The sequence below is a fragment of the Nanorana parkeri genome, unplaced genomic scaffold (genome assembly GCF_000935625.1).
Source record: "Nanorana parkeri isolate BGI_ZX_2015 unplaced genomic scaffold, ASM93562v1 scaffold805, whole genome shotgun sequence".
NCBI classification, from domain to species: domain Eukaryota; kingdom Metazoa; phylum Chordata; class Amphibia; order Anura; family Dicroglossidae; genus Nanorana; species Nanorana parkeri.
In genome coordinates, this window is record NW_017307073.1 from 54,597 (window position 1) to 66,506 (window position 11,910).

At 43.4% G+C, this 11,910-nt stretch overlaps 1 protein-coding gene across 1 annotated transcript in view; it reads right to left on the reverse strand.

The window, feature by feature from the left end:
* URB1 (URB1 ribosome biogenesis 1 homolog (S. cerevisiae)) overlaps positions 1-11,910 on the reverse strand; it is a 65,952-nt gene that overhangs the window by 18,732 nt on the left and 35,310 nt on the right. The window contains exons 24-29 of the mRNA XM_018565002.1: positions 9,539-9,725; positions 7,615-7,673; positions 6,497-6,690; positions 4,753-4,863; positions 1,886-1,949; positions 560-728 (exon numbers count right to left, since the gene is read on the reverse strand). Of these exons, the coding sequence (XP_018420504.1) occupies positions 560-728; positions 1,886-1,949; positions 4,753-4,863; positions 6,497-6,690; positions 7,615-7,673; positions 9,539-9,725 (784 nt within the window). The remainder of the gene's footprint in view (positions 1-559; positions 729-1,885; positions 1,950-4,752; positions 4,864-6,496; positions 6,691-7,614; positions 7,674-9,538; positions 9,726-11,910) is intronic.

The window sequence follows — 11,910 nt, forward strand, 5'->3', positions numbered from 1 at the left end:
CCCCCCCCCCCCCTTGGAGTCATGCCTGTGGCTGTGCAAGTCTTGCAATGCCTCATGGGGCTTGTAGTCCCACAACAGCAGGAGTTGCCCACCCCTGGTTTAGACAGACAACCAATGTACTGTTATCCTAAAAAGAGAGAAGTGACATCATGTATATATATATATCTCATGTATATCATTCTACCATGGAGATCTCCAGGAAAGGGTTTTCTGTCTTTCGTTAAGCATCTAAAAACAGCAGTGGCAGAGACACTGAAAGGACCTTTTTTTTTTAAAAACATGGATATGACATAAATAATATTCCTTCCCATAGAACCCATCTTCTATCCCATTCGCCTAGCCAAAGGGGGCATCACGTTGAATGAGTTTTTTCGTCCACTATTAACACACTGTGTTATGGCTTTGAGATATGAATTTGAAAGAAACGCTATTTTCATTTGCAGTGTAAAAAGCGGATATTGGATTGTCGCTTGTACAGAACACTAGCACTCCTTCCTCCATGTGATTCAGTAAATTTGGCAGTGTGAAGAATAAACATACAACAATTCCAACGCAATACCTCGGCAATCAGCTTGCGGTGCAGCGGGAAATTCAGGAGGGTTTCCAGCATTTTCTCCCGGTCTAACAGGTTGAGAATCTCCTCCATGGTTGGCTGTTGCCACAGGGATTTCCCCAAACTTTTCCTTGTCTTGTGATGCTCCACCGCAGCTGGACCCCACAACAGCAATCTGAGGGGAAGTAGGGGGGGGGGGTTACAGTTTGTGTCAGTATTGCAAAAGCAAACAGTAGCATCCATCTATCATTAGACTCATTAAACAAGCAAAGCTGCAAGGCGATGTTGAGGACTAGTTTACATCATAACTCCATCAGAACTGTGTGCGTCTGTGCAGTTGCAGTGCGATGTATTGCCGCTTTTTTTTTAGCTTGAGGGCCGTCACACCATCAAGAGTGCGTTCCAGTGCGTTCTGCCTCTGGAATGCAACCCGGCCAGCTCTCTTTGTTTTGGGGCAGGAGGGGCCAGCAGTGTGACCGCCAGTACCGGAACGGGTGGCACATTAGTGCCTGCGTTCCGGTCCAGTGCGATCTGCAAAAAATGCTGCATGCACTATTATTTGCAGATCGCAACTGCACCAAAACAAAGTGAGCTGGCGGGTTGCGTTCCAGAGGCTGAACACACTGGAGCGTACTCTTGATGGTGTGACTGGGCCTTAAAATGAGCTTTCAGGTGTAGTCCACTGCGTTTGTATGCATTTTTATGCGTTCTGTTGCGATCAGGTGCAGCTAAAATGGGGCAAGCAGGATTTTTCCTGACTGCATCGGAACTGACTGCACTATTCTAAATCCTATTGGAAAGCATTGCGACACGATTTTGATGCCGCTGCCAAACTAAACGGACTGCATCACTACTGCATCTGGTGCGAACCAACCCTTAGGCTTTTCTTTCCAACCCATACACAAGTTGTAACACAATGTAATAAGCAATACAGCAAACTATTATCATGTGCAACACACATTTTTAATGGGCCTTTTTTTATGTGTTAAATCCCAATTGAACTTTTAGTTGAAATTATATTTAACATACATTTTAGGTGCATCAAAACGAAAGGTGTTCAAAATGTTCAGTTTGTTCTACTTGCTTGTGGAAGCAGTGGTCTCTCTGCAAAGGTCTGACATGCCCATTTGCTGGGTCAGAGCCAGAGCCCTCAAATCTCATGCTTGCTACTGATTGACAAGCTCTAACACAGACCCAGCAGGGGGTTTGTTGGACCTCTGCGGGGGATCACTGCTTCCTCATGAAGAGTAGTTTTAATGAGCTGTAAGTTTACCAATAAATGTGTCCACGTCTGTAGAGAACGGATAAGCATTATATATTTCAGTGAGTTACCTGAAATCTGTGAGACTCAGGTTATTTTGCTCATAGGCCTGCAGAAGGAAAAGGAGTTTCTGGTCTGGAATAAAAACAAATTGATATCAAAAGGAGGGAAAACAGTCAAACCCATGCAAATTGTATATTCATTTTTATAAAACTAATTTTGTTCTTTAGAGAATGGCCATACAGGTCTTGAATTTCAGCTGATTAACTGTGACCCAGCTTGACAATTTTTGAATAAAAAAATCTAGGAAGCCAGGTGGAAAATTGTTGGCCGAACAGTGGCTGCAGTCATCGTTTGGATATTCATTGGGTATTATATGCTTAAAATAGAACTCTTGGGAGAGTTAAATGTACTCTTCCCAATAGCTTGACCTGACATGCAACATTGCAGCTGTCACGTTGGCTCTAAAGCTCGAGCACTGAGCGATCAGAAACACCTGATCACTCAGCTGATGGCATCTCCCTGCAGAGAGTAGTGACTGTCAATCAACACCCTCCACCAGGGATTACCCCCCTCCCCACTCTTTGTTCCTCCAGCGCTCATTGGAGGGAGGGACATGGGAGGGGGCGGGCACAGCTGGCTCTGGCTCTAGAGAGGCAGAGCCAGCTGGCAGCAGGATGGATCACAACAATATTGTCAGGATCTTTTCCCACCTGTAGCGTTTTGGGTCACAGGAGAACATTAATAAATGACCTCCTGTGACCAAAAAGAGAACTAAAGGCAAAAAAAGGTTTGGCCTTAGTTCTCTTTTAAATAGAATAGCCGGCAGGGGAAATTGAGTGGCTTTCTCCTGTTCAGCCTGCAGGTTTAACAAGCAAAAATTAATGTATGAGCAGCCTTATTTACTGCTCATTAGATTGGGACAAACCCATCAAATGCTCAGAAAAAAACACAACAGCTTCCACCAAGCTTCTAAATAAAGTAACGGTCACCTACTACGGATGTTGCGTTGGCTTCTCATGGGCCAGGAAAAAAAAAAAGGTGGGTAAAAAAAAAAAAAAGGCGAGCATCTGAGCCATACACCTAACACTTGGTGCCTTTATGTCTGTGGCTAAAGCGATATACTGGCAGCCAACCCATTACCAAAGACAACACAGATGGAGACATACAGGCAGGAATTACAAAGAAATAGAAATGCAGGATGATGAAAGGGTTAATCTGCCAAATCCATATTTCGGTTTGTGGAAGATGCTGAAGAGTAACAACATTTTTCAGTGTCTATTAAGGACTTTGGTGGATAGATCGCCGCAAACCCGTTGTTGCCATTACAATAGTGTTCCATTGTGCCCGTCATTATGGTGTGTGTGGAGAGGAACGATCTGACCCATGCGTATCCTGTTCAGAGCCAGACAGAGATCTCCAGTGTTAATATAGGAAGGCTGATAGTGCGGGCAGACACTTGACCTGCACGCATCCACTAGTTCAGCTTCCATACCATGGTGGAATTTTTATTTTATAGTATAGAGAATTCCAAAGTAAGAGTGGGAAAACCTAGGGTGTGTGGGAATGTAGTGCTCCAGAGTGAGCAGGAACACAGCAAGAACTAAGGCAGGAAGACCTCCTCACTAGAATCAAGAGACAGAACAATCCGGGGGGTGAATCACTGTCTTAGGCACTACCTTATAATGGAAACATCCCTTCAGGGCCCAATCACACTGGGAACCTATTGCGTTGCGATCCATTGAGATTTGTTTTTCTATGGATGGTAACGGAAGGATTGAGTGTATGTGATTGGGGCTAGTTCACACCGTTCCATTGCGTTATGCTGAAAAAAAAAAAAAGTAGAACATACACTACTATTTTCGGCGCAATATAACTCAATGGGTCCAGTGTGACCTAGCCCCTACACACTCATTCATTTTTTTGGTGCACTTCCATTAGCATCAGTTGAAAAGCTTATTGCAACGAAATGGATGGAAAGGAAATCGGAAGGCACAAATGCAAGTCAAGTTGAACTGGGATTTGCTTCAGATTTTGGTGTGAAAGCTCTCTTAAAAGCAGAATTATGGGGTGAGTGAAAAACACTCATCTCCATAATTCTGGTTGTCCTGTGACATTGAAGATGTCACAGGTCAGCTTTATTAATTGGGAAGTCAGCGAACGCATACCATTGATGGCTGACTTCCAGACCCTCTCCCCCCACCAGGGGAGGGGCAGGCATAGCTGGCTCTGTTTCTAGAGAGGCAGAGCCAGCTGTGAATCAGCCAGCGGGCTGGATCTCGTCAGTATCTGTCCCAGCTGCGGCGCAGCTCTGCGCTCCCAGCATATAGTGGGCAATAGCCTGCTATATACTAAGTTTTGGGTCACAGGAAACATTAGTATATGTCATCCTGTGACCCTGACGAGAACTATGGCCAAAAAAGGTTGCCCCACAGTTCTCCTTTAATGTCACACAATGCATTTGAACTCAATAAAGTGGAGCAGTCCATCTATAAAGAGGAACTCCAGCAATAAACAAAATGAACCCTTACAGTAGGGCTACACCCACATTGCAAGGGTTAACTGCTTGCTTTGGTCTAGATGCTGGATTAAAGAAGATATACTGACCCGATCCCCAGTTCTCACGCCGGCATCTAGACCAGTCCCCGCAGCATCATCTCTGCTGGGCTAAGGACTGCTGACATCATCATGTCTAATGCTGGTCCATTCACCTGCATTACACATGAGGCCGCCGAGGGACATGCCAGAGCGGAGGGGGAGAGAGGTGAGCAGTGACCGACGTAGGACCGAGGATCAGGTAAGCATATCTTCGGTTTCCAGCTCCTAGACCAAAGCGAGAAGTCACCCCTTGCAAAGCTGGGGTCCACTGCAAAGGTTAATTGTGTTAATAGCTGGAGTTACTCTTTAAATGAGAGAAGTTAATTGCACAATCAATTACCCGTTACACTGAGAGTTGCTCCATAGGCACCAAGTAAAATAGCGAAATGATTCTTGTCACACACCGATGGACATTTCCCGATTATGGTTCTCAGCAGATACGCCAACTTTTCTGTAGGAAAAACAGAAGTCACAAATAAGTGTGGAGTGCTCCCTACTATTCCCAGAGTTCACTGACCAATTATGTGTTTCTATAAACTTGCCACATATACAGGCAAGCGTCATTCTCAGAGCAACCAATTAGATTTCGTTTAATACAAGTCGGAGGTTAATGAATACATGTGGGTTGGTTTTTATTATAATGCCACACTATCCCCTTTAACAATTCAATACGCTGATACAGTAATAGTACTACTGCTTAAACTCTCTGTGTGCAGAACTAACAATGGGCAAATCGTATAACTTTTTAGCAAAGAGAGTTTGCTATATGCCATCTCATCCCTAGTGATAATAGGAATGACTGATCACTGACATTCATGAAGTGACAGGGACTTCTCTGACAGCAAAGTACACTTGCAGCTCCTGATTTAAACGAAGCATCAGAAATCAGATTTCCAGGTTCCACTAATAGGCCTCTATCCCCCTTCTTGCTAATACTTATTTTTCTCCGGTGGTAGGTCAGCTGCATATGACCTACAGGTGATCCTCCTTCTGACGTGACTGACCATCTTCTAAGCCTTCAACCTGCTTTCCCAATGACTTGTGTTGAAAGAAGCAAAAGCCTGTCAAAGGCTCTTACATTGCTACAGGTATAACTGCTCAATGATGAATTGTAAAGATTATAATACATTTTTAGAATGTACTGTACTAAGGATAAATAGACTTTTTATAATGCAGTAGATGTGGCTTTCACCAAACACTCACTAATGGTTATGGAAGCACCGTTACCGATAACAGTATCGCTATCAATACTGAAAACCTGCGTAAGTACTCCTACTGCCCTGATACCAAAAACCGATGCCGGCGGTTTCATTATTCAAATTTAAGAGGCTGCCTTCAGTTCCGCATTTGCTGGGGACCTCGCGGCAGCCTTCTTGGGAACCACGCGGAGCCCATTTACAGCGCTTACACATCTTTCCTCCTGAGACCCTCCGCCCAAGACATCACGCTGGTACCTCAATACATATACTATTATTCTGCATTGCTGTATAACTTATTGCTGGGATTTGTAGTCCTCTATTGCTGATGGTGTTCTGCATTAATGCGTAATGCAGTGCTGGGATTCGTAGTCCTCTATAGCTGATGGTGTTCTGCATTGCTGAATAATGCATTGCTGAGATCTGTAGTCCCTCTACAGCTTGGAGTCAGTGGCACTTCTACCAGGGTTGCACTCCACCACTTTCCTAAAATCATTAGTCTGTATTGTTTTACAGACAAAAGGTATCGGTAATTTGTATTGGCGAGTACTTAAGGAAAAATATCGGTACTCGTACTTAGTCTAGAAAAAAATGGTATCAATGCATCCCTACTAAAAGGTGAATGACTCATTTATTTAAAAAAAAACATGGACCTGGAAGATTTACCTGCAGTGCTTGTACGGCTGCAGAGCTGTTTGCAGATTCGCTTATGCCACCAAGTCTTTTCTAGCATTGCAGACAACTCAGTACTGTTCCTCTTCACAGTATGGTAGGCAAAGTAACCCTTAGTGCCCAGATTTCAGCCTCATACAGCAGTGGATTACATCACTGCTCCTTGCATTATTTACTGAACAAGCCCATTAGTGTGTCATTGCGACTTTTACTGACCTCGAAGGGTATTGCTGCTGCTCTCCTCCTCTCTAGATCTCACAAAATTGGGCAGGAAGAGAGAATGTTGCATTACCATCATATGGATAACTGGTAACTGCACTAAATCCTGCGTACAGGGGCCACTTGGCTCATACCACTCTGCTATTCCAGCACACAAAGCATCCAAAAATGCACAGTCTGTGTAACGATACCTGTAAAGAATTGAAGCATCAAATTAAATGAAAGAAAGAAAAAACACGTTGCCTTTAAAATTGATCATAATGCAAAAATGATCTAAAAAATCTGCCTGTATAGTTAAACAACTATCTCTGTTTATTCAAGGAGAACTATGGGGTTAGGGCTTTTCCCCATAGTTCTCCTAAGGGTAACAGGAGGACACAAACTAGCGTCCTCCCGTCACCCAAAGCTCAGTATATAGCGAGCTACAGCTCGCGGTATACTGAGACGCTGCAGCTGAAACAGATCCAGACAATTATGTCTGGATCCGCCCAGCTGCGTGAGTGACAGCTGGATCTGCCTATCTAGAGGCAGAGCCAGCTGTACCCGCCCCTCCCCCGTCCATTCCGCCAGTCAGCGCTGGAGGATCGGAGCGGGGAGGGGGAAATCTAGTCCCTCCCGTCACGGCTCTGTGCCGTGACAGGATCGAGAAGTGAGCAAACGCCGGTATGTGTTCGCTCACTTCCCGATCTACTGAACCGACCTGTGACAGTTTCATTGTTACAGGTCGGCTAGAACTATGAGGATGAGTGAAAATCACTCACCTCATAGTTCTCCTTTAAAAGCAGATTTTTCTTTTAGCTTTTATGTAGCCGCTCCAGTTTCTCTTAATGGTTGTCCAATGCATAGACACTCACTTCACATTATCTGTGCTGAAGGGGAGGATCAGCCAAACTGAACCCTGGAGGGTTACCATGCACATTACAATCAGACCATACAATCTTTGTACATTCAACTATAGATTTACATCCATCAGCCCACTCTACAGCAATATTCAGAAAACTCAGACCCCCTAACTAAAGCAGCGACTGACGGTTACATTTAAACTTACTTGTGATATGTATTAAAAACACTCAATTGTAAGCCAACACATTGTCAAAGATGAAAATACAACTCACTTTAGTCCGGTTTTCACAAAGCTGTTCCATTCTGTAGGGACATCCTCCCTCACCACGGACTGCGTGTATAGAAAAGAAAGTTTACATAAAAGTTACATAAAACATATAAAAGGTGAATGACATTAGCAGTTCTCCTACCAATACACTTATGTTTTACTATATTTTAGGCTTATTGGTGCTATAATGATTGATGTGCTGCCTTGCAGTTCTATGGCAATGCATTAGTATAGTTATACCTGGTATGATGCCACATTGTGTTTATTACACCCCCTTTTCTGTATTTCCTCCCCTTGTATAATGTGACACCTCCTTTTTCCTGTGTGTTTCATTTAGCCCTTTTCTGGCCACATTTGCCCATGAGGAAGGCATTATCCTTTTTTGACCTTCCAATACCATCATTTCAACCATCTGCGACATCCTATTGTCTGCTAGTAACCTGCTACATTCAATAAAGATCTTCATGGATAAAAAGGTATTTGGCGAGTTTAGCTATCTGATGAAGATTGTCCGCGGTGATTGTATCTGCTATATACAGGCCAGGTATAGAGGTCTCAAAAAGGGATAAATCACTACTTCAACAATTGGAGTCTGAATAATTGATCATCTCAAATAAACAGCAAAAAATGCCTCCGCATTTATCAAAGTGACTCTGTCCCTATTTAAAGTGGTTGTAAACTTTTGAAACAATCTAATATAACCACATCAGTATATGAAGCTTACCTGCAGTTATCCATTGGGCTTGCTCCCATTCTGCTGTTATCTCCAATTTTCTCAGATGCCATGCTATCCATGATGTCCCCTCCTCTAGATGATTGACGGGAGACATTCTAATTGCATATTACAGAGCTCAGCACAAGAGGGGCCACTATGGTTGAAATGTGCCATGCAGGCTGAGCGATAGACGTATGCGCTTATGAACAGAGCACTATATGAAGAAGTCACCTGCACTCCAAGGTCCAAAGTGCAAAACACCTTTTATTTAGACACTAAGCAATCATGATGACACAGTACAAAAAGCAACATTTCAGGACCGTGAATGGTCCCCTTCATCAGGCACACACAGTGACAGCGTGATGAAGGGACCATGCATGGTTCTGAAACGTTGCTTTTTGTACTGTGTCACCATGATTGCTTAGCGTCTCAGTAAAAAGGCGTTGTGACCGTTAGACCTTGGAGTGTGGGTGACTTCTTCATATACCGTGACAAACGTGTCGCCATCCGTAGGTCACACCAGCACACCTTTATATTGGGGTTCCAGCCTGGAGCACGGTGGATTTTGGAATACTTATGAACTGAGCAGTGGATGTCTTTTGTGGTATATGGCAGTGGATATCAGTGGGGGGGAGTGATGTCATGGCTCTTGCCTACATAATTCCGGGGGCTCGGAAGGGCAGGAAGCAAGAACTTAAAAAAAAAAATCTTTCCTGTCCTGTTGAAGATCTCATTAAGAACTAAGCTTTCAAATAAGTTTATGTAACCAACAATTCTGGGTCTCCTGGATGCCTGGTCCCCCTTTGCATGCTATGGTTTCACCCGCTGGTCCTTACATCACTACAGGACACAGGGGTAATGTAGGAGCCGGTGGAAGGAACCACATGGGGCGGGGGGTGGGTTGGATGTCGTAAAATCTTTGCAAGCATAGTTCCTTATGAGAGCGAAGATTGGCAAAGAAGGTATAGCTGGTCAGATTCTTTCCTTTGCAAGCAGGGTTATTTAACACCATTCATCAGTGTTCTCTACTATATGCAAAGCCATTTCTATACAGAATTTTGTGAGTACATTTATATTGTTAGCCATTATGTCGGTCCTGTTAACAGTAATGCACTACACTCTTTGTTGTCTTTTTTTGTTTGTGAGTTTAAAAAAAAAATAGGGGCAGAGTCACTTTAATAAATGCATGATACATTTCTATTTCATACGCTACCATGAGATTGCGAAGTCGTGAGAGCATTGCTGTCTCCGCTTCCTGTTCCACTTCCTCACGATCCTTGTTGATGCCATATGTGGCAGTCAGACACTTCATAGTGGCCGCCAGGAGAGCCCTCTGCCAAGAGCAGGCCATCGCCCCAGCACGGTCTGCAGCCTGCCATACACAGTCAGCCAGAGCCCATCTGTAACACATTCATTGAGTACCAGAATTAGGGCAGCTTTGAACGTGAAGATTTGTGAAAGAAAATTAGGTCAATAAATATAAATGACAAACTGCTTTATATAGATTCACAATAACCTTCAAAGATAAATAAATGTGTTCTATGAATTTACTGAGATGCCGGTATAAGTGTGTCTACATTAGCCTATTGATAATGTCCAGGAATGTAAAGCTAGAAATAGATATAATCTCTTCCCTTTATCTGATCACCCATTGAAAGCACTGACCCTGGCCCTGATATCCTATGGAGCCAAACTTGTGTGAGCTAGTAAGCTGTGTCACCATACAAGCAGAAGAACAGCAAGGCCCATGATTGGGTGAAACGCGTCAAAGGAGGTGGAGCTTGGATGGGCCACCAGTGATGTGGTACAATCTTCAATAAACCATCCCAGGAGAATCCGGTACGCGGCCAGCTTTTCTTCTGTTTGTATGGGATCATATTAGAGCGAGGACTGGATGATCTAGATTGTAAAAAAAGTTTGAGAGTTTAATACTACTTTATTATTTTTTACTTGAACTGTCTTCCTGTGAGAGAAGAATTGTCTGGCTAAGCGTCACGTCATCCTATCTCTCCTGCTTGAGCTCATCACAGACAGTAAGAAAATTGTCACAACAAAAGTGATGTCAGGCTCGCATTCAGGGCTTTGTTAATTGACAATTTTATTCTCCAGCAGCACCCTGGTTAGCACGTCACTTACCAGCCCTGAGCTCAAGTCAGTTAGATTCTGGGCTAACATTTCAACCTTTTTGGCTAATTTATTAATGAATCTTCTGAGTCACTTCTTTTACAACTTCTCTAGAATCTTCAGTTGGGAAATAAATATTTAATACAGGGTGCCACCATGATATTCACAGCTTTTTGAAATGTCTATGATGAGAGCTAAGCCTCAGCAACTCACTTGTGTCTCTGTCTGACACTCCATATAGAGTCATATGACAGGGAGATGGGAAAGTGGGTATGTGTCTACTCAGGCTTAGTAAAAGTTGAATGTTTGGAATAGAGAGGAGTAGCAGGGATCTCCAATCAGCAGCAAACATGAGCTTGACTGATTGGAGAGCTCTAGCTATGACTGAGCAGGGGATGTGTTGGACTTTTGCAGAGACCCCTGCTTCCACACAGAGAGCAAGGGTCCCTTCTCTGCAGCACGCTGGCAGAGGACAGGCATTTCTACTCCGTGGCTGCTTTTTAGCAAAAGGGAACTGTAAGACTTCTGTTCTGATGCAATTAAAATGCATTTACCTGATTTCATTTGTGAAAACACACCCCTCCATACACACCTCCCCAGCAGTACATACTATGCCCTCCTTTACTACCCTGCTGCTCCATTCAGCTATCAGGAGTGAACGGAAAATAAAAATGCTACTTCAATGTACGAAGAAGAACATGTGACATCAGAAGTTAAACTATTTTGCAGCTCCATTCATTAAAACACATGTAAAATACATGCACTGCACTTTTTACAAGTTCTACTTTTTCTTTTTTAATAAATTGGGTCAAACACAGCCATTTTCCTTTCCTCCCTGATTATTTTATTTCCACACAGGCTTCACAGTGCGTGGCCAACAACGTTCCTGGGAGTATGGGAACAGACGGTGTCCACAGCTGCCACTACAGCATCGAGCTGACAATATAGTGACTCATCCATGGAAAGTGAAGACTATTACTAATTCACTATCTGCTACTAGCCTAGAGAATACAGTCAATGAAGACTGTAGAGACCGCATTCCAATGGATAAAAGGTTCACTTGTAGGGTATCAACAAATGCTTAATGGTTCCCTGCTGCTGAAAATGAACATTTGATTAACTTGGAAATATCCAAAACAAGGGACAATCATTGGCCAATAAAAAGGTAGGTTTACACCTTTGCTGCTGCTGATGATGATGATCACATCAGGATGACCTGGCTTTTCAAGAAAACCAAGTAAAGTCACTCACACTCCAAAACGATATCCAGTCAATCTCTTTATTGACTGTGGTAGTGTAGTGTCACTGTTGTGAGCCAAAAGGCCACAACAGAAAATACTCCAAGCAGAAACGGCAGTAAAAAAAATAAAAAAAAAGAGTCCACTTCCTTGAAATTAGAAAAAACCTTCAACATGGAGGGATAATATCCCCAGCGGTCTGTTTGCTCCAATAACCTTTTGG